Source organism: Anguilla anguilla, chromosome 8 (genome assembly GCF_013347855.1).
Source record: "Anguilla anguilla isolate fAngAng1 chromosome 8, fAngAng1.pri, whole genome shotgun sequence".
Classification (NCBI taxonomy): domain Eukaryota; kingdom Metazoa; phylum Chordata; class Actinopteri; order Anguilliformes; family Anguillidae; genus Anguilla; species Anguilla anguilla.
The window spans coordinates 23,719,335-23,743,286 of record NC_049208.1 but is presented as its reverse complement, the minus strand read 5'-3'; the positions used below and the strand labels follow the sequence as shown (position 1 = coordinate 23,743,286).

Genomic DNA, 23,952 nt, shown 5'->3' with positions numbered 1-23,952 from the left:
CCTGGAGGTCTCCCAACCAAGCCAGTGCCTACTTAGATTCTGCAATTTCCATTTATTTGACAGGTACATGGTGTAATAGTTGCTAGCCCTTTTTTACTTTGACTAAGTAATATTTTTGCTTTGTTCTACCAGATATTTTTTCACAGATATCAGACTCTAGTGGCATAATGATTTACTCCAAATTTGATCAGTTCTTGCGGGAAGTTCTGAAACTGCCAACAACCGTTTTTGAGGGCCCTTCCTTTGGTTACACTGAACAAGTCACAAGGTCTTGCTTTGCCCAGCAGGTGAGTTCTATACAAAAACTACTATCTGTATAATTATTTATTGAATTGTTATGTGTTTAGCGGTTATAGCACTTTTGCCTCACTGCAAGAAGATATAAGTTTGAATCCTAACTGAGTGCCTTTCGGTGTGGAGTTTGCATGCTCTCCCCGTGTCCTTGTGGGTTTCGGCCTGGTTCTCCGGTTTATTCCTAGGCTAATTGGAGACTCTAAATTGCCTGTAGGTATCAATGTGTGTGTGCCCTGCGATGGATTGGCAACCTGTCCAGGGTGCACTCCTGCCCTTTGTTCACTGCAGGGATAGGGGTTTATAAAATGGATGGATATGTACTACACAATTCCCCTACTGTGTATATGCTATAGCCACTCATTTAACTTTAATTGTCAGTGCATTTTATCAAAAACTTTTTCAGCTTTCCATATCAATAGCTTAGCCAGTAAGCCAGGCCAGTATACTGTATAGCCTGCATGTGTGTGTGAGAGAGAGGTGTGTGGTAGTGAAGCGTGGGGTCCCATTATTAACCCGAATTACACCAAATGGGAAAAACACCCAACATAATCCCTGCATGTGGAATTTAAAAATTACAAAGAAAAACTCCAAACAATGCATGCGGGGCAGAATTAGGCTTTTATCCATTAATTATCAGCATACAAAAACGCACAAAATTCTGAACTCATTTACAGTAAAACTAAGTCATCCAAATTCACTCCACCATAAACCCCTGCTATGCATGTTCACATCTTAATTGATGTTATTTGTTTCTTTTCAACACTATGTGAATATGTTTATTATTATTACTATTATTGTTATTATTATTATTAGCATAATTATTATTATAGTGTTGTGGTCATACTTGTTACATGTTATGTGGTTTCCATGTTTCTGGAAATTTGAGAGAGAGGAGAGAGAGAGAGAGAGAGATAGTGTGCCTACTAACTGATTACACACCCCATTTGTAACATACAGTGCAGCTCTGTACAATTACACTCTGTCACACTTAATTTGATTTTCTACTTTTTATTTTGTGGCTTTCTGTCAAGAGAACAGTTATAAGAGCCAGACTGTGAAAGCACTCCTGCCTAACAAAGAAAAGAATAAAATGCTGGCTCTTTTTAGCTTTCAGGCATGTTTAAGTTACTGTACACTGTTTGTCTAACTATGGTCTTTCTCCATCCTCCAATTGAAATGGACAGAAGAAGGTCTCCCTCAATACCTTCCTGGACACGCTCATGTCTGATCCTCCCCCTCAGTGTCTGGTCTGGTTGCCACTAATGCACCGACTAGCCAACGTAGAGAATGGTGAGCCACTGTTAGTTGTTCAGGCAATTTCTGAACAGTTTCTTTACTGGAAAAAATGTTTACATTTAATGTATTTGTGAGCCATTATTAGTTTTAATTTATTTATTAGTCTCAGAATGTTGAAGAATATTTCAGTCTTTGATTGATGATTATTGGTAGTAGTAGTATATACGTATTTATTACAACAAATCTATTGTATCCACATACTTTGGCCTTGTGTTTATCGCTGCTCCCTTTTTATGATGTACAGTATCATTGAATATATTAAACCTTTGTATTTGATATTTAAATATTGCCAATACAGTAATAGCTAGAGTAATAGTTTGCATTTCAGTTATGCTTGCAGTTACTTCATTGCTTTCAGTGACCATTTGTATTTGCATTTTCTAATTAACTGGACTGGCCATTATTGTGAAATTCATGAATACCGCTCTGGAATGGTAGTCATTACAGGATTCATTTTTTGTGCGTTATATTGTACAATTGTAATTTAATATGGATAAGCTGCTTTTATGAGAAGATTTGGAATGCAACCCACTCACCCCCGAGTCACTGACACGTAAATTCATTAGACGTTGCTGGTAAATTAATCCCATCAGTTACTCAGACCGACATTACCTACATCGTCCAGTCAGAACCACAAACCAGACCTGTACAAATAATTTGAAAACCGGACATTCCAGTGAAAAAAAAACAAACATCTGGCAATCCTAGCTGGATAGCTAAAGGTAATGTTACTTATAGGTCAAACAGAAAACAAGCCAGCTCCTCATTTCTTTTCATCCTCTTGGTGAACTTCACCAAGCAAAAGCAGTTCCAGGGTTAACTCTGCATTGAACGAGCCCTGGCGGTTTGTCTTTTTGCTTCACTGTATCTGAGCCATGGCTAGTTAGCTAGCAACAAAGCACAAATCTGATCCTAGGCTCTGTAGCCACTCCCTCCCCTCCCAACACAGAAATGTGCATCATGCACAGAAATGCCCGGAACACATTTTAGAATAACAAATGCAGGTAAAGGTAAAGATTTGGCAAAAGTGCTTAAAGGCCGGGATTGTTAGTGCATCATAGATGTGCCTTAGCATGGTAATTTTATTATATTATCAAGGTAAATCGTGCATAGTAATATATATGCCTTTAATATATGAGTACAGATCCATTGAAACTATCAATTATTTTGAATTCTCGGCCAAAATCCAATTTGTTCTTTCACCAGCACATTCATTGTAGTTTATGGTAGCTCTTTCAAATCTGTTGCCAAATAATAGACAAAAGAAGTAAACAATCTTGCAGTAGTTCACACCAAGTCAAGGATGTTTTTCTGATACCAAGTTTTTTTTCCTGTCTCGACTTTGTCTGACTGATACAACTTCCACACACTTATGCTGGGTGTCCTAAAATGAGCAGCATACTCTCAGTAATATTAGCTGCATGACTTCTCATTTTTGCACCTGAACTCAACCATTAGCATTTGGCCAATACATTCTGTTAGAACATAACTGACAGAGTTGGTACAGTTAGAACTGTAGCTTTTCAGCTGCATTTTTAGAACCACTTTATCTAACTGAAGCAGGTTTGTTTGCTACAGGCTCTAAATGGCAGGCCTCAGCTACTTTCTGCACTATAAAGTATTCACTTTACCTGCTGATCTGCTGAGTGACTGCAGTCAGATGTAGGATTGTCCGTGTGGTTATTGAGGATCCAGGGTGTGATGTCACCTTCTGTAGAGGACGTTCTGCCGCACAAACACAAAGCATATTTCTCCCACTAGTCACATCACTGCAATTTCAATTGTTAATCACTATGCTCAGATTATATCCCACAAGTAGCAATTTCAGTTAAATTGATGCTGAGAGCCAAAGAGAGAGAAAGACAAAAAGAGAAGGCAGTCCAGAAGATCTCTCGTATCCCCTGTCACTGTAGGTTGTTTTTCTGAGTTTCCAATGCTCAAATCCTACCCGTTTTTTTCTGCAACATCTGCATATTTTCTTTTGGGTGAGAAAGAAATATAAGATCATTCAACCGAGAACATCAACAGTACATTAAAAAGACTTATCACTTCTCCGTCAGTAGTGTTCAACAGAACAATACTACTGGAACACAGACTGGATTGTAGGGAGGAATTATGACTGCATTATCTCCTCCCCCATGCAATCAGTCTCACTATGAATCACTTTAAACGCTGCCTCTGTTCAGAATGATGAGATACAGGGGATATACTATATTCAGCCTGTAGATGAATGCTAAACCGGTAGGAGAGGTTCACCGAAAGACTGTTAAATACATCCCCAGCTATCAGGAGTAATCCAGAACATCAGCAAAATGTTCTGTCAGAGCAGCCTAGTGTAGAGATCCAGGCCAGTAAGATTCCTATTTCCTGGCATATAACCAGGACTTTGATGTTGTGATCTCTTCCCTCCCCCAGTCTTTCACCCGGTCGAGTGCTCCCACTGCCACACTGAGAGCATGATGGGATTTCGCTATCGCTGCCAGCAGTGTCATAATTACCAGCTTTGTCAGGACTGTTTCTGGAGGGGACATGCCAGTGGTTCCCATAGCAACCAGCACCAAATGAAGGAGTACACATCATGGGTAAGGAGGAGGGGGCTCTGACTGCATTAAACCAGTTTGTACCCAACAATCCTTTTCTCTGTCATGCAACATACTGATACAGTGTCCTTTGTTTAAAAATAAGTTGTGCATGTTTTGTTCTGATGGAGAGAAGACTTAAAGGAAATTTAAGACTAAAAGTCAGTGATCAATAGGGCTCAATGGGAGCAGAGACTGGTTCATCAATAAAAGCCAACCTGGTCACTCACAGGATCCTTAGGGGGTATTCAAAAGTAGAAAATCTGACTCCTGCAATGATGTGAGCCTATAGCCTACTTTTCCTTCTTGGTAACTTCAAGTATAACTGACAATTTACATGTTAATAAATTAGATCATTGCAAGATACAAGCACCAAAGCCCTGCTGTAAAAGTTGCAGGTGATTCCAGGTGATTTTGAGGTGGTTAAAAGTCTCTTTGGGTTTAAAATATAATTTCACCAATTAATTTCATAAAATATGTTTGTCCCTGGGATAGAGATTAGGATAGATGACATAAATTATTCAGCTGTGGTCCACGGCTTTCATCATTCTGCTTTTTAAAAATTCTCATGTGTCATCTCCAATATTCCTGTTGCGCTGTGGTCATTATGTTTCAGTTCTATTTCTAGTATGGTTGCTGTGTCTACTTCCCACTGCTGAGACCTTTTTTTCTTCATAGTGTGGGCTGCATCCTTGAGCTGTTATCACAATTGTGAACTATACTAAAATGAAAACGAAGTGTCTACCCTCACACAGCCTGGATCTTCGTTATTGATGTGTTAATGTTGAAAAGCCCGAACCAGTCACTGTGGGTGAAGTGAATAACTGCACAGGACATCTTTACAACAGCTTAGGTGTCAGAGAGAATTATGGTCTCGGTCTGTAGTGCAGGGAAATGGCTTTTTCTCTCCAGACAAGAAATTCTGAATTCAATCAAAAGAAGCTAAATTCTTAAAATAGTGCATGAAAAGAATAGCATTTCATACTCTGTGAGAGTCTGATGTGAATGCGAACAGTAAATTATTTCATAAAATCTATACTATAGATTCTTGTCTGTTAGAGTGTGACAAGCATAAATTGTATGAAATTCTAAGCTTTTAAAGAATATCAAACATGTGTTGGCCTTTCATCTAATGAAATATAGTGAAAACCCTTTCAAATCATATATTTCCTTTTTCATTCGCTGCTCACTTTGTTTTTTCCCCCCAGAAATCTCCTGCTAAGAAATTAACTAATGCTCTGAGCAAGTCCCTCAGCTGTGCTTCCAGTCGTGAACCTTTGCATCCCATGTTCCCAGACCAGCCCGAGAAACCGTTAAACCTGGCTCATATTGTGTAAGTACAATGAACATGCACAAAACACTGGGGTGTTATAATGTGGCCCAAGTTTTTTTTTCAGTGGATTGTTCCATGTTGGGTTATAGATTTTACCTCAATGGAAATGAACTATTTTTGGAGCTTAGTTCTCATAAATTGACAGTTTAGAGTGCAATAATAAATGCTTCTTATTTTGGTTTGGTTTTTCTAACCAAATAAAATAAATATTTGTTTAAAAAATAATTCCCCATTTTCCTTCATGTCCAAATTCAGACCTGTTCCATTGCTATTCTGTCAGTTTTATGTTGGTCCACTCTACCACGTATGTCCAGCTGTGTGCACAGTTATAGTACAAAGAAACCAAACTATGTACGCAACTGGCACAGGTAGATAGAAGGTGCATGTTCCACTAGATGAGTTGCTATGATGTGACTGTAACCCTCATAACCTTTGGCAGAATTGAGTCCTATTGTCCACAGTAGCCGTAGTCAGCACTAGAAAGCTCAAGATCTGATTGACTGGTGGGGGGCATCTTTGCGGTGACAGAGAGTGATTTATCTGTGTGCATCACTGAGAGCCTTTAATTTTCAAAACCAAACAGCCATGTTATTCCATGAAATTCTAATTTCAGCAGAGCGTTTCGTTTTTGTCCCCTGAATCTATTTCACTTCACCAGGGCAGCTCTCACCTCCTCTTCATTTCATTTCTGTAATAACCAAATGTTTATTCTTGGTACATATTGAAATATGTGCAACATGTGAACTAAAAGCAAGCTCTCCTACCCTGCCTCACGTCCTACAGACAGACACATGACACAGAGCTTTTTCAGAGACGCACAGATCTCATTTGTAACCCCAATAGCCTGAGTGATAAACAGCTAAATACGATAAAAATAAAGAAATTAGATAATATAATTTCTAAATAAGAGATGCTCTATTTCTATCATTGTCCACAGACTGCATGGCAACAGCCCCCAGGTAGGTTTGAATTACACCATGTTGAACAAATGGACTCTGGACCCTTCTGCTTCCAGAATTATGAACCAGTCTCTCTATTATACTTTGTTTTCAAAACTCTGGAATGTGCAGCTTCTAACCAACTCTCTTACTTCCTATTCCAAAACCTTCTTGACCCCTTCTAAGTCAGATTTTTTGGTTAGTCACTCTTCTCAGACCATCCTTCTCACTATCACTGAAGCACTGCAGTTGCTTAGAACATCTTCCTTTTCTTCTGCTCTATTCTTACAAGACATTTCTCCAGCTTTAGATACTATCTACCACATACTCCTCCTCTCCATCCTGGCTCTTCTTTGGGTACCAGGCAGTGCTTACTGAAGTGGATTGAATTCTACAGTATATCTCTGAAATGGCCTTTAGGTTTTCCTGCGATGTTGGCATGTCTTGTGCCCAGGACCTTCTTACAGGTGTTGTTCAAGTCTCGGCGTCCTCTTTTTTCCATTTATGCGTAATTGCTTGTGTCTGTGATTTCACAGTTTTTCGTACTATTTTAATGGTGACGATACTCAGATTTTCCACTCTTATCTGACACTCAGGTCTCACTTTGCATCACAACTTGCATGAAGGACATCTCGTGCTGGATAGCAGACCATTGTCTGAAGTTCAATCTGGCCAAGACTCTGATGCTCTATATTCCCTCTAATTCCTCACCACTACAAGACCTTTCCTTTAACCTAGATGCTACCGGAGAGTTCACTCAGAGCTCTTGCACTGCAAGCAGCAAGATCCAGGATGATCAGGTCTTCTCTCTGTGTAGTAGCAATGAGTCAGGTGTCCAGATTATTTCTATAAAACATAAGAAGAATTCTTTCCTTATCATTAGCTGTACACAGCTCCTTGTCTAGGCTCTGCTACTTTCATACCTGCACTATTACAATTTCATTCTCAATGCCCTCCCTGCATTTTCCACTAAACCCCTACAGCTAACACAGATCAGACCTACAAGTTTTTTCGACAACCTTCCCAGTTATGCTCATGTCACACCTCTCATCATCTCACTTCACTAGCTATCTGCTATAGCTTGCAAAAAGTTAAAAAACTTTCAGGACAGTGAATCGGACTGCTCCACCATACTTACAATTAATCTTCAAACCCTACACCCCAGATCTCTCCATTCTGCAACCTTGTGCCAACTCGCTCTCCCCTCCCTGCATGATCACTCCTTCCAGTCACATTTCCTGTCTGTGCTTTTATTTACGATTTTATTTATTTTGGCTCTTGGTTACCAAAGTTAACTTGGACTTTAGTGATGGGTTGGTAGCCTGTTGTCAGTAGAATACTGATTAACCAAGCAATTTGATTTGTTAAACTCAGACCCTATCTTTGTAAATATATTTAACTCAACTTTAGGCTACATGGTGACATGTGACATCAACTGATACAGCCGTTTGGATCAAAAAGACATTAGATGAGTCTTGTGATAGATTTTCACCAATAAAAGTAGGCCACAAAAAACATAAATGTAATACAAAAAATAGCTTAAAGACTGTTTGTATCCTATAACGTGGAATTGTATTGAATTGCCGTACTTTGTGTTAACTTTTAAAGCTATTAAGACTGTTAGATGTACCCCGCGCCACGTTATTTTTTACCCCACCCATGGGCTTAAATGTAACAAATTAACTCTCGGTAGTTTAAGTCAGATTGCTGGTGAATGGTATTTCCCAGAAACTTCATTGTGGTTTGTAATCATGGCCAAGGGTTGTAGATTGTTTATGTTAAAAAATGATTAATCTATCTCTAGTAATATTTTCTGAATTGAGCCAAATACAGAAACTGTTATTTCACCACTCTCCCCTACAGTGGATTATCTGGTGATTGAAACTCTTTAAAAAACCAAAAAACCAGTGCTGGACTTGACAGTTTACCAAGTGAACAGATCATCCAAATGATCTAAACAGGCATGATGTCTGCTAAATTGTCAAGTGTAGTTTTGTTGTTGCGATCCATGTTATGTTTACATTTGCAAATTAAACAATGATGACTTCTTGGTGGCATTTCCTGCTAAAGCTTTATTCCCTGATGTAGCAAAGCAACAGTGTCCTGGAGTCCCACAGGATGATACATAGTTACCCATCGTGGGAGGGAGGGTTCAATTGCCAGGAATTCCCCCACCTCCTTCGTTCAAGCACATGCAAAAGACTCCTGGATTGCTCAAGACATTTTGGAGTTGTGTTTATTTTTACCTCTACATGTATAAGAAATGAAAGTAATGTTTCAGTACACACGTCTGTTCTGATGAAGATTGATTGGGCTGTTCTTTGGCTTTGGTTCTTTGTGTGGTAATTTTAAGATGTCCTTGTGGGATTCCTTCACTGTAACCAACATTTGTTATTGTTTCTTTACGCGCTACACAATAGAGATACTTGGTAAGTGTGTTTATTTTATAGATTACTATTGATCTGTCTATTGTTGTAACTTGTTGTAGTTTATAATTAAATACAGTTGCATACTCATTTTCAACAGCGTAAGCGGCATTTCTTCATTTAATTTACACTGTGTCCGTTTTGTCTTGAGCACTATAAAGTGTTGTAATATATGTGTGTTTTAGTTCATAAATAAAAAATTTTATATTTTGCCTTATAAAATCCTAACAGCATTTAATATTGCATCATATTGGTGATACGTACAAACTGGATAATATTATAACTGACATAGCATATTACCACAACGCTACTTTCTAATAATGCATTTTAGTCCTAACACCAAATTTTTTGTTCAGTAATTGTGAACTAACTGCCTTTTATATTAGCACTGATTTTGAAACTATTTTGAATCCATTATGGTAGAAGTTTGCAAAATATTAATAAATTTATTTAATCATAGCACTTGGCTATTACTGCTACCTAGAATCTCTGATTAATCCAAGTGAGTCCTGCTTTATTGCATTATTGTTTTATCCATATTCCATTAAACTTCATAAATTTAATCTGACATCTTATTATAGACTACATGATTTCCAGTACAGCATGTCCCCAAAGCAGAACTACTGAATATCTCACTAGCAAGATTGTTGGCCAAAATATTAAACAAGTAGCAATCTGCAGTGAAGATTTTTGGGCGTAATATTAAACTAAAGATGTTTAAGCAAGTATGTCTATCTTCACCGTAGGCCTCCCCGACCCGTGAACAGCATGAATGAGTCCCTGTTCTCCCACTCAGTACCCTCCTCAGGAAGCCCTTTCGCAAACAAGAGGTGAGCAATTGTTTTATAACAAGACTGCAAAGCCCTGAGTGGGGGTGAATGCAGTCTGGTCAGGAAGCATTCGTCTCTGTGTATTAAAAAGGTGAACAGGTACTCGTAATTGCCGCTGGCCTGGTGGACCATGAAGCACTCCCATGACTAAAGAGGAATAGTCTGTGAAAGTCTTTCATTATATTAATTCTGTAATGATAACATTTATGTGGAGGCAGTAGGGATGTTGTGTTGTTTGGTAGTGAAGAAAAAAGAAAGAAAAGGGGACATTTTGTATGTACTTGATAATGTTACTTTTTCCCTTTCCAAAACATAATGGACAGATTTGGTTAATGTATGTGAAATCAGAAATTAAAAATGATATGGGTCAAGTATACTGCAAAATACATTGGTGTATCTATATACGTAGATATACACAATATGCATTGATTTAAATATATTGCTTTTTCCTTTAATATGTGGAATTTTAAGTATATTGGAAAAACTCATGCAGCATATGCATAAACTTTCAAATGAAATAGCATAGGAATCCCTGATATAAAAAAACAACAGAATATTTCTTATACTTAAAATTTCATACAATTTAACATACAGTTACATCTATGTACTGTATGTCTTTCCATTAAGTTTTCTTGTTGGAGAGCTCTTGTAGCCATATTTTTATTTTGCTATGATGATTAAGGGCAGTATAAAGTGGAGAACAGTATGGCAGTACGATGTTAAGATTAACCCTTTCAGGTGTGAGATCACAAATATGTGATTAGAATGTTCTTAACTGAACATTCCAATGCTTATGTAAAACTCACTACTGGTAAGTGAAAGCGATGGAGTTCTTGAACACTGACTTAGAATTTTGAAAAAAAAAAACATTCTAGAAAACCTACTCCTCAAAGGGTTGTGGTCAAACTAGTATGGAAGTATAATGTGGAGATTACGGGCATAACAGTATTGCAGTATAATGTGGAGATTGCAGGCAGAACTGCATGGCAGTATAATGTGAACAGTATCGCTGTGTTATATGGTCTTTAGGGCAGAAAAGTATAGCAATGCCAGCATGGCATCACAGCTAGGTGACTAAGATGACTGAATGATATCCGATGGTTATGTTGAAAGTACAAAATAATTTAAGTGTCTGGTCTGGTGTTTGCTTTTATATGGTGAATGACTCAATTGAGAGTGACTGCACACATAAGAAATGCAGAACTGGACAGCTTTTTATTGGTTTAATGTGGCTGGTTTGGATTTAAAATGTGTTCATGAAGATGAATACTATTAACCTGAAAGTGTTTTTGTAGCCAACTTTTCAACTGCTTATCCTTAGCAATAATGTGTCTGTAGAACACTGATTCCACTGGGGTGCATGTCCTGACCGTGACCTTACTGCTTGAATTGTGCAGGTGCCATCTGTCTGATTCTGAGAAATGTGATGGCGATGAGCATGTTCTAATAAACCTGTTTGTAAGTCAGCTTAACGGAGCTCCACGGTCAGTATGTCAGATTTTCAGATTCTGTAGCTCAGTAGTGGACTCACTAAATCCTACTAGCTCTAGATGCTCTGTCAAATAACTCTCCAGCTTTATAACATAGGTGGCCTGCATTGAGTAATTGTGTGATATATTGAATTGTCATGTGATTTGCATTTCGCAGTCATGTGACATCTGAGGAACATTTTTTCTAGTTTGCTACTTACCTGTTTGTCCTAATATAGACTAATCTTTTTAGAGTTAATAATACTAAATTAACCCACTGTGTGTCTAATGGGGGCAACTGGCAACTGTTGATCATTTACTTTTGTAAGTCATTTTTGATATGCGCATCTGCTAAATTAATGAAATCATGTCTCTAACATGATGGAAATGCCGATCCTGGGGGCCTTATACGTCATCCATCTTCAAATGCAAATACTCGCATAACTTTAAATCTCTTCAGTTACAGTCCTCTGGGGTATTTCACGAAGTAGGATTACCAATTTAGCTGGATAACTGCACTGAGCAAAACCTGGAACAGCTTTTTACTTCAGTCTATGTTCCAGATTTGGGTGCGTTCCAGGATTTTCTCAGTGCAGTTATCCAGCTAACTCAGTAATTTTGCTTTGTGAAACAGGGCCCTGTTCAATAATAATAATACAAATTATTATTATTACTATTATTATAAAACCTAAAATAATGAAGTGACTTTTCACAAATTATATGATTTATGGATGGGCGATGTGAAAGACACGTGGATTGGTGTCTATAGGATCTAACCCGGGTTGTCAAACTCCAGTCCTGCAGGGCTGCAGTGTCTGCTGGTTTTTGGTGTGTTTAACCAAATTAAGTGACTAATTGAAGTAATTGATTTGCAACAAAAAAAAAAACTGATGTTTGACACCCCTGGTGGAAACTGTCTTTGGTCAGAGCTTTCTTTTGGGTTAAAATGCTTGTTCTGGACAAGCGGCACATGTAACAATGCTACATAATATTGGTAAGACTGGAAACTGTTATTCAGGTTCTTTGACATTAAACTTGGGAGGAAAAAACTGCAGTTAGTATGAAAAGTAGTACTGTATTCAAAGGTATAGTATCTACTGTCCTGGTGTGTCCATCAATTTGCGCATGTCCTCATAGCTTCAAAACTCACAATGGCAAACTGTTTTTTTTTTCCCATGACCTGTTGAAATACGGTGATCTCTAGGACGCAGCTTGAGGCTCAAATTACTGTTCTTTTTGTCACAGCTTGGCAATCAATATGTCACTCAAAATTTATAAGCATCAGACAATAATTCTGTACTGTCTGTACTTAATTATTTCATCAGAAGGTCCTCAGGCTATTGACAAGAATTTTATTTCTAATACATATTTTTTTAAGTTGATGGTTTGTGCCATTATGAAACATGAGCAACAGGGATATTTCTGGATACAATGAAGTACAAGAAAATGAACTGGCTTCTGTAAGAGATCCTATGAGAGAGGAATATATGCACTAAGTGGATTTACAAAATCAGTCATTTTCAAGTGTGAAGTTTGTGCCCTTTTAAATAAAAAAAGATCACTTTTTTTACCAAAATATGTTAAAGAAAATTGGCATTCATTTAGGCTATAGGGACTACTGTTTTTAACCTCCTATAGGCCTATTGGATATATGTTTAAAACAACATGTTTTAACACATTTGCTGTGGCAAAAAGTTATATACTGACTAATGGCTAAATTTAGCTTCACCCCCTAGAACACAGGGGTAATTCTTTATAATGCTATTTCCACTGTGAGCAAGAAGGGGAAAAAACATTTTAAAAGGCCAAAGTTGTGCTCAGCATATGCACAAGTGAGCGCTTTTGTCAGGCAACAGTTGTCCTTGTCCTGCCAAGGCCGCATGGTCAAATGTCTGCCATAGTTCTCTTGGTTACTGCTGCATTGGTGACTCACCAGATTGGCAAGACCAGCCTGGGAATCCAGTTTCCTAATCTATGAACAAAACTTGTTGGGATATTAGAGGTGCAAAAAATGTACTGGGCTGGCTCCAAGGAATTTGCCCTTCCTTTCATAGGAAGGGAAAAATCTCCTTCCACCTCAGTTACCCTAGAAGGAGTGGCTCTCCATTTTCTCCTGCTCTGAATCTGGGAGGGAATGTCTCCAATCACAGCAGTAATGAGGCTTCTCTGACTGAAGCAGATTGTTTAAATGATGATATTTGATTTGGAATTTGTCACATGGAAGCATTGGCAAGGATATTCTTAATTAGTTCTTTTTTATTTTAATTTTATTTGACTTTTAATTTAACATTTATTTAACATAAGATAATACCAGTGACAGTTCCATATATCAGTTAAAATATAAAATACTGTTGCTCTACATGGTATTGCTGCCTGTAGAAATACCAACTTTCCCCGCTGGCAACTTTGCCAGCTGGCAAGGATTTTGTCTAATGTTTTTATTTGACTTATAAATTCCCTTTAACATGATATAAAAGCAGTGACAATTCCATATATCAATTTAAAAATAGAATCATATAGCTTATGGCTGTATGATTCTATGGTTCTACAAGGTTGCTGCCTGCAGAACCACCAGCTTTCCTTGCTCACAACTGAAATGAATGGTCAGCTGGCCTGACATGTTTCACACGTATCTGTGAACATGTGCATAAGCATGTGCGTTGGCTCTAGACCAATTCAGTGCAAATGCAACGTGTGGATCATTTGTGTCACATGATCATTTTTACTAACCACAACAGCCCTCTGGATCTGTGTAGACAGACACGTTCACTGGTCGCACAAGTTCTGTATCAATCACGGTGTGTTTTAGTTCTGTGATGCCATTGGCACCCTCTATCTCTCTTTTAATTTTATTCAACCTTGTGATATAATGTATGCTTTAAGTCTAGAGATGTTCTCAATTCTCTGCTGTTTGAATAATTTGTATATTCTGTTATACTGTTATATAACTTTTTTTCACCCCAGTCTTTCCTTTCAATTTAAATATGTATGTTCTTTGCCCTCTTCTCTGCTGTGTTGCTGTATTGTTGTAAAAAGCTTGCCTAACACCAAGAATAATGAAGTTGAGCAGAGCAAAGACTTGGCTAGGGCTGCTCCGTCTCTTTTGAAAGGGAAGGGGTAAGTCACACGAAGGTGATGTGTGTGAGTGTGGCTTTGCACGTGTTGAAGGCAGTATACCGCCTGCTGATGTGTACTGTCTAAGAGAGGCTGTGCTCTCATGCTGAGTTACTCATTATACCTGGAATTGTTTTTTGTTTTTTTTGCTTTAACTCTCAACTCTAATACTCAAGCTATGTGACAGGTAGACAGATAATGCATGTATTTAATATTAACAAAGATCAACATTATTCGTTAGTGAGAAATTGACAACCTTTTCATTTTAGCGATTAATTCAAATAGCCCCATCCCTTGTTACTTACTGCATTATTTATTGTGTTATATTTTATTGACCTATTCTATGGAATATATAATTTTGTCTTCCCACATGCAGTATGGTTGCTTCTGCTTTTTTATTTATTATGTTCACACTAAACAATATAATATATGTTTTACATTGCTTCTGATTTAAGTCAAATTCCCTTCAACTCTTTTCCTTCTAAATATCTGCTTGTGAACTGAGACATTTTTGACATTATCAATCAAAACCAGCACTGGGGAAACCAGATGGAAATGACCAGAGATAGGTTTGGGACCTGACTGAGCAAAACAGTCACATGGAAGCGCATATCACAACTGTTGTAAAGCACAGGGATGGTTATAGCCAAGCGTATTTCATGAGCAGTCATTGTGACTAATGGTCTCACTGTATTTGACAGTGTAAGGTTCTGCTTCAGTGCCATGTTTGAAATCCGTGTGGCTTCCAATGAAGGAATTACGTTTGATATATTGCCTATCAGGCAATAAATGAAGTGTAAAGTATTTCCTATTTGCTCGGTAGAATTTAATTAAAGGAAATCAGCATTCAAGCAACCTCAAAATAATAATTAAAAAAACAGTATTTACCAGTAATACAATAATGTAATTGTTCAAGGGTATTGCATTTGTAACCAAAGCAATTATTGCTGCATTGATTGAAACAATAATCAAAATTTTAAAAAATCAAATATCAAAATGACAATGGTTAATTCACAGGTATGGTGCTCTCTCTGGAGGACAATGTAAAATCGTAGGCCTAAAGAAAACTCGTCAAGTACAGGCGCACAGTACCTTCATAAAACCATAATAAACGTTACTAGTTGTTTTCACAGCCTGTATATATAATAAAAATTGAAAAGTGGTCTTATTGTGTGTCAATTCAAAATTATATATTGATATAAAAAATTTACACAAATAGATTAAAACGTGTTATGTACTACTACCAGTGTGGTTCATATTAACAACTACTGCCTTATAATAACATTTTGAGAAAAATATACCTGAAAATATAATCCTGAAACGAAAATACTGGTAATTGCTTTAGTAAATATTCAGAAAACATGCACCTGTATAAATTCATTTTATGAAATTTTAAAATATAAACTGTGAAGTCACTCTGCATAAGAACATTTCAGTGTAATTAACCTCCACAAATTATGTGATGGCTTTGAAAGATTCCCAAAGATATTTGCTTGACCACAGCTACCCTGACTGCACAATGATGCAAAGCCAACATAGGCGGTCTGTCACGCTCCCTCTGGGGGAGGTAGTCATGACATTGCGTGGAGGTAGTTTGCCCATTAGGAAGCTGTTGTGGCTAAGTTGCTTACTGTAAGACAGAATCCGATTTGTGTCAAAATTATCAAGCAAAACATTTCTGTTTGAGAAATAAATATTGCAAAGAAAAATATTGATTTCAAGAGTTTGGAACAAAAAGGAAAAATTGGGCAAACTATCTTTCATCTTTGATACTTCGCACAGGGTTTTGTTTGATACTTTTGACACTAATTCGACTTTGTAGCCGAGCAGCAGTAAGAAAATAGATGCTACATCTTCCCAATGGACAAACTACCTGCACACTACGTCGCGATTACCTCCCACAGACAGAGAGCAACAGAGCACCTACGTCGGGCCTACTGTATGTCACGTTTCTGAGTGTGCTGTCTGGGTACTGTATCACTCTATATTGAGCGGAAAGACTGTGGAGACAGTAGTTGCTTTACCAAGAAGAAGAAACAGAAACATTTAGCACAATGTACTGTGATTAGTATTTCCAGGAAACCAAACCCAATGGCAATGATGATATCAGCATCTGGAAAGTCTGATATCTCTGGGATACAACATCTATTACGCTGCTACTGTATATTATTAGCAGAAAAGTGCATTACCATCAGAGCACCATTATCATTGCCATTATCATCTTTGTCATCTTCACAACATCAACCTTATCATCATCAATCACATTATGATCATCAGCTGCAAAAAGGGTGAAGCTCATGCAGAGACATGATACATGGGATCATATCTGTTTTCTTTGTAAAATTAGGTAATGATTTTGATAGTTTAATGACGATCTAAATGAAGAGACGAGATATTGTAATGATCGGTTTAATTTTGTTGAGAAACTAAAGCTTGGATAAAATTGATATCCCAGTATGAATCTGATACAAAGCATAAATCCAGTTCAGGCTATCTAGACTACTCATCCAGTTTAGGCTATCTAGTATACTCATTTCTTTTTATAATTTTTGATTTTTGCGTAAGAAAGTAATTTTCAAGAAAAGTCTGCAGGGCAAATGAATACTTGGAAATTACTGACAGGACGAATGGTGAAAAATGCAGACAAGCTGGGCTCAAATTTTATGGCACAGACCAGAAAGTGGTCTCATAAAAAAGAACATGAAACATGCAATATGTGTTAAAAAGCGTGCTGCTGTGTGAAGGGTGGAATGCTTGCGCTACATTTCTTATGTTAAATGATCTTTTTTTGTTATGCTAGTTAGTCAAAGGTACGAATATATTTTGGCAGTAACCCTATTATGCAAACAACAATGTCAGTCTTCACACGGTCAGTTTTCACACCTCGTTTAACAACTCTTCCCTACCCTCCCCCACTGTTTCTGAAGACATGTTCAGATAGTTAGAGAATGATGCAATGGCAAATTTTGGGAACATAAATACACACATGCAAAAATAATCTTCAACATAGACACATATGCAAGGCATATACAACAGACAATATGTATTTCTGCATACACATACATATATAATTTTCTATGTGATAAATGCATTCATAATATGCACATAGATACGTGTGCTCTCACAGATACACTTTTTACTTTTTATGTTTCATATATCTATATATATGGCCAAAAGTGTGTAGACAACTGAACATCACACCCATCTGTGCTTGTTTAACATCTCATTCCAAAATCATGGACATTAATATGGATTTGTTCGCCCCCTTTGCTGCTATAACAGCTTCCACTCTTCTTTGAAGGCTTTCCACTGGATTTTGGAACATGGCTCCAGGAATTCACATCCATTCAGCCACAAGAGCATTAGTGAGGTCGAGCACTGATGTTGGGCAATAAGGCCTGGCACGCAGTCGGCTTTCCAATTCATCCTGAAGGTGTTTGAGGTCAGGGCCCTGTGCAGGCAGGCACACCAAGCAGCAAACCATTTCTTCATGGACTTTGCTTTGTGCACGGGGGCATTGTCATGCTGAAAGAGGAAAGGGCCTTCCCCAAACAAATGCCACAAAGTTGGAAGCCCACAATTCTCTAGAATGTCATTGTATGCTGTAGCATTAAAATCCCCTTTCACTGGAGCTACTGTAAGGGGCCTGGCCCAAACCATGAAAACAGCCCCAGACCATTATTCCTCCTCCACCAAACTTTACTGTTGGCATTATGCATTCGGGTAGGTAGCGTATGCCTGGCATTCACCGTACATAGATTCGTCCGTCAGACTGCCTGATAGTGAAGCATGATTTATCACTCCAGAGAATGCGTATAATACAGTACATATACAGACGGGTGACAAATTAAAAGAAAAACCTGAATAAATGAGTGGAGAAACATAACAAATTCAGATGTTTCCATAGAGGTGTACTACATGATACAATTAAGCAATTAACATCCTATCATGCTCTGTGGCATGTATAAAAATGCTGATCAGGCCCAGTTGACCTTGATTTTGAATGATGATGGCAAGAGGAAAAGATCTAAGTGACTTTGAAAGAGGGTTCATTATTGGGGCATGGATGGCAGGAGATTCAGTCACACAGACTGTTCAACTCAGTCGTGTTTCAATAGGAACAGTGACTAAAGTGACATCTGCATTTAGATATATGGGAAAGACATCAGTAAATAAGGTCAGACATTGTGGTCTAAAGTGCCCATTCGATGACCGTGATGCTCATGGATTAGTGCAATATGCAAGGAAAAAGGAAAACAGTAGAGCAACTCTTTCTCTGGTGACTGAGAACGTCAATGCAGGACATGATCAAACTGTGTCGGCAAGAACAGTCCGTCGACAACTAGAGAGGGATATTATAGTTTGGTTGCAGTGTATAAACCCCTCAGTACAAAGACAAATGTACATTTGAGAGTTTAGTCCACATTCAATAGTTTGAGTTATCACATTCACCTCTGTTTAACTAAACTGTTTAGCTATTGGATTACTAATGCAACAGCCGGTTAGTCCAGAGTATCATGGTCATCAGGAATGAACAGTCCATAAAATTGGCACCAAACTGTTAATTGATATATTTCAGTAACTTTATTAATATCATGTATAATATGTTGCCCAGGGATTAACGAAAATGTGTCTTATATTTCAAATAAAATTTATAAGATATGAAACTGTTATTCATATTATTATTAGAGAAGCAACCGGAAAAATGTATTTAGCCATCACTGAAACTGTTAATACCAAGGCAGTGGAAGTGTTTGTGCATATGAATTACAGTTTCAATGGGGAATAGAAGGCTAACTTGAGGAAAAATAGGTGTGCTTGTAATGAACTTTGTAATGCTGAAATGTTCCCTCGATTCCATTTAAAAAATAGGAATACAATGGTAATTATGCACCAAAGATTTGATCATGCATATATCATGTATATATGCAAACAGGTAGTTCAAATGAAGCTCGCTTTGTGACTGAAGACTCCATTATAATTTCATTTTTCTTTCATCTAAGATTAGGTTAAAGAAAAAACAGCTTCAATTTTTATCCACATTTGGCAATCTATGGATTATTTTACATACTAAGATTATTGCGTAATAAAATAAATTGCATTTTAATAATCCAAATTTATAATCATAACCAGGATAGGCTGAAGCAAAATCAAATAAATTTTCACACAATAATCGCTTAGCACTTGCTTATATATATATATATATATATATATATATATATATACTTGTATATATTGTAATGGCCGGTTTAGAGTGTGCAGTGGTTTAGTCCATTACTTTTTTTTTCTCATGGTGTAATTTCTCCATGCCACTCTCACTTGTCTATTTTTGTGTCTTTCTGAAACCCTACACTGTTCCAGGTTAAACTACAGCCTCGATGTTGCGGATAGACTTGCTGATGAACATGTGCTCATCGGGCTGTATGTCAATCTACTGCACAGCAACCCCACATGGTTAGTGTGGTTTCCCTTGAGGAAACAGTGCTCCAATGCAAGCGATCCACCGAGGCGGCTTGCCTTCGTTGCACTTATACTCTGTCTCTGTCCGTAGTAGATCACAGCTGATCTCCCTGTCCATATCTTCAAGAATGTGTGCTTTTAAATTGTAGGTCTGTGTGTTGTGAAAGCAACAGAGCTTTTTTTGTATTTTGTGCAGTTCATTATAGGAGTATAGGAGCCTACGCAAACAACGGTTTAACTACAACATCTTTCTGTTCATACTATCAGTTGGGGCTGTTTAGGTTTACTTCTTTGGGTACATCAGCAGCAGTGAAGTTACTTATTACCTGTCAATGTTAAAATGTATTTTGTAGAAAGTAAGGAAAAATCTTGAGGTGTGTCACTCTCATGGTAAGCAAGTTCTGTCAGCAAGACTTTAATATACATTTATATGCAAAATGTAAACATATATTAGAGACTATTTTTATTTTGGCTGTGTATTTCAGTGTATTGGCTTTGAAATACAACAAAATGAATATGAGGCAAAAGTGCACACTGTCAGCTATATTTTTAGGTTATTTACATCCGTATTGAGTGATCCTTGTTGGAATAACAGCCCTTTTTATGCATAGTCCCCCATTTTCGGGGAGCAAATATAATTGGATAATTGGCTGCTCAACTGTTTCATGGCCAGCTGTTTGTCTTTGTGTAATTAGTTCATTCACAAAAAAGCTAACAAAAGGTCGAAGTGATTCTAGGTATGGAAGTTGCCTTTTGGAGTCGGTTGCTGTTGTCTCTCAACATGAGGACCAAATAAGTGTCAATACCAGTAAAGCAGGCCATCATGAGGCTGAAAAATTGAATTAATTGAAATTGAAAATAACACACTGGTGAGCTCAACTATAGCAAATGACCTGGTAAGACCATGGAAGACCATTGTAGTAGATGACTGAAGAATACTTTCAATTATAGACCAGTATTTCTTCAGAGAGTTCACTGCAAAATGTAAACCCAAGAACAGAACAGGTTAGCGTTTGCTAAAAAGGACATTCAAATTCTTATTGAACAAAGTCTTATTGACAGAGTATTAACCTGTACCAAAATGATGGAAAGAGAAAACCGTGGAGAAAGAAACAAACTGAAATGTTCCAAAGCACCCCTCCGTCTGTGAAACATGGTGGAGGTAGTGTTATGGCTTGGGCATGTATGGCTGTCAGTGGAGCTAGCTCACTCATCTTTATTGATGGTGTGACTGCTGATGACAGCAGCAAGGATGAATTCAGAAGTCTACAGAAACATCTTATCTCCTCAGATCCTACCAAATGCCTGAAAACTCATTGGATGGCACTTTGCCTGGCAGCAGAACAATGCAAAACATACTGCCAAAGCAAACAAGGAGTTTTTCAAGGCCAGAAAGTAGAATGTGGGATAGGCTCCAGTACCTCCCACGACCCTGACCAGGAATAAGTGGGTATAGATAATATATGGATAGATATTCAGTTTTTTTTTGGCCTTGTCATGGAAACATTTCCTGTCTTTTAAAAGTAACCTCCAGTGCTTTACTGCTCAGCTGCGGCCTTGCTTCGGGTGAGCTGTGAAAAGTCAGCATTAGCCTATCTATTTAGGTGGCATTTCTTCAAATGCTTCATCAAATTTGTTGCATTGTAAGATGCTATGCTAATGCTGCCTCTTGAAACACTGACATTGCAAATGTACTTCTGGTCATAGGGTTGCTTTTGGATTCCACTTTGCAAAAGTCCCACAGAGCAGACATTGTTGTGGATAGCAGTTAATTTTCATAAATTGTCCTTGGTGGCAAATGGATAGTGCTTGTGTATGGCAGTGACCATCCATCTAGACAGTTGGTGTAAGTGGAGTACAGGCAGAGTCAGAAAGTACGAAGAGGAAGCTTTGCTCCAGGTGAAAATAAATATGCATATTAACAGCTGTAACAGCTGTGTCAGAGAGGGTCAGATTCAGATGGGGCGAGTTGTAGCCGATACTGATACTTAAAATATGGTGGTATTGGAAGCTGATACCAGTCCATGGATTGGATCGGGACATCCCTGATAAAAAGATCCTACACGATCACCATATATACATGTACTGTGAATACCCTCAAATTAAAACTGACATTCTGCACTTTAACTTTATGTTTATAGTTTTTCTTTTCAGATCCAATGTGCTGGAGTAGAGCCATAACAACAAAAAAACTGTGTCACTGTCATAATTTCAATAATTGTGAGCGCCTCAACACCTTGCTTATAAAACACTGGTTGCTGTCAGAGATCTCAGATATGCAAGGACACCCCAACATGTAACTGTACAATAGCTTTAGTTAATGTTTTCACAGTATGTGCATATTTTGAACTGTTTGGTTTTTGTTGGGTTTATTATTTCCTGAAACTGTTTTCTAATTTGGCAACTTGTTTAAGCAATTCATTAAATAAAATAGGTGGTACTACAGAGTATGGTAAAATGGCCTCCTTGAAAAATAACACTCAAGAGTTAGAGTACTCCTTGTAATGTACTGTAGGTGGGACGGCTCCTGTTTAGTACAAAAAGTATATGTTTGTTGGCATTCATGCTGTCGGCTATTAACTTTACAATTTTGAAATCAATAATCTTGTGTGGTTACTTGTCTTCTGTTACTGCAAGCTATTTGTGTGTCAATGTGACATTGCTGTCTTTTATACTTCATCTTGAAAAGAATGTAGCCATCCATTTTCATGTTTCTCTTTTCTCTGGCTTCCATAATTCATTGTAAAGTCTTTTCAGTCTATGATGTCTATGAAACCTTGATGAAATGCTAAATGGGTATTGTATTACAATGGCAATTTTAAATGGATAGTTCACTTTCAGGGTTTTTAGAAAACATATTATTTCATTTTTATTTTAAGTTTTCAGACCAGAGTTTTATGTGCAGTACAGACTATACAGGTGACAGATTCATTATATGGTGTTTATTCACAATTTAAAAAAATATATCGTAGTGCCTATGCCTCTTTCCATGAGCACAGCAGCCTCAGTTTGCAGGCTCCATAGGAAATAGTTCCAATGAAAAATGATATTAACTTTACATTTCTAAAGAATAATCTGGTGTTATACATACAAACAGCCTGTTGAGAACTTTGCTGTATAAGCTGCTTTGGAGTTGCTCAAAGCATATGTTCTTGCTTTAGGCCGCAATCTCCCTTTGTAAAGCTGGCGGTCCATCAGAAACTTCTCTGAATATCTAAAATATCCTTCAATGCACACCAAAACATACAATAAAAATTTTTAAACATACAATAATATTTAATGTCATAAAACCTTAGAAAATGAACAATGCTTTGTAGAAAGTTTTTTCCAAGCATGAAAGAAAGGGTATGTCATATAATTTACAGAAAAAAGTCCATATATTTTGTAGCCACAATATACAAGTAACATTGTGCAAATTCAGTCAATGTTTTCTTATTTAGTATTTAGCAGTATTTATTTGTAAGTGTGTTGTTGTTGTTATTATTATTATTATTATTATTATTACTAGTAGTAGTAGTAGTAGTAGTAGTAGTATTAGTATAAGTATTATTACAAAGTATTGTTATGTTGTCTTCCTTAAATATGAAATTGTATGTGTAGATATCCCTTTCTGAACACAGGGGTCTTGTATAGCATAAAGGAAACATGGATTACTGTAGAAAAGTTTGACTGTGAAGGGAGACTGTTTAACACAAGATACAAGTGAAATGTGTATTTTACTCTAGTGGGAAGTTGGGAATTTTTCCTTTTGTAAGGTTTAGGTTTATGTTTTACTTTAGTAAGATGTAACAGAGGCCAGTGTTCGCATTTATAAAGTAAAACTACTTTACAGTACTAGCAACTACTTGATAAAGTGTGTAAAGTGTTTTACTCCTGTAAAGTGTGAAGGAAGTATGTGTTTTATTCCATTAAAGTGTCAAAGAAGCCTTTGTTTTACTTGTGTAATATGTGAAGGACACATTTTACTACAGTAAAATCTAGAAGAACCGTGTGCTTTACTGGCAAAATATACAGGAAACGTTTCACTCTCTGGCAGTGTGAACAAAATTTGTATTTTGCCCAAGTAAATTGTGTATGAAGACAGTGTTTCAGGAGGTGTAAAGAAAACCTATTTTTGTAAAGTGTAAAGGACTCCTATGCTTTACTCTTATAAAGTAGAAAGGAGGCCTGTGCTTTGTTCTCGTAAAATATACAAAAATTCAGCATTTTATTT

At 37.3% G+C, this 23,952-nt stretch overlaps 1 protein-coding gene across 25 annotated transcripts in view; it reads left to right on the top strand.

The window, feature by feature from the left end:
• Window positions 1–23,952, top strand: part of dtna (dystrobrevin, alpha) — a 71,764-nt gene that overhangs the window by 25,118 nt on the left and 22,694 nt on the right. For 10 of the 25 annotated variants that reach the window (XM_035428672.1, XM_035428673.1, XM_035428670.1 and 7 more), the window contains 9 exons: window positions 133–287; window positions 1,479–1,584; window positions 4,006–4,172; window positions 5,378–5,502; window positions 8,861–8,869; window positions 9,613–9,696; window positions 11,094–11,180; window positions 14,202–14,282; window positions 19,641–19,733. In XM_035428672.1, the coding sequence (XP_035284563.1) occupies window positions 133–287; window positions 1,479–1,584; window positions 4,006–4,172; window positions 5,378–5,502; window positions 8,861–8,869; window positions 9,613–9,696; window positions 11,094–11,180; window positions 14,202–14,282; window positions 19,641–19,733 (907 nt within the window). The other 15 variants (XM_035428665.1, XM_035428687.1, XM_035428669.1 and 12 more) reach the window with 10 other exon arrangements.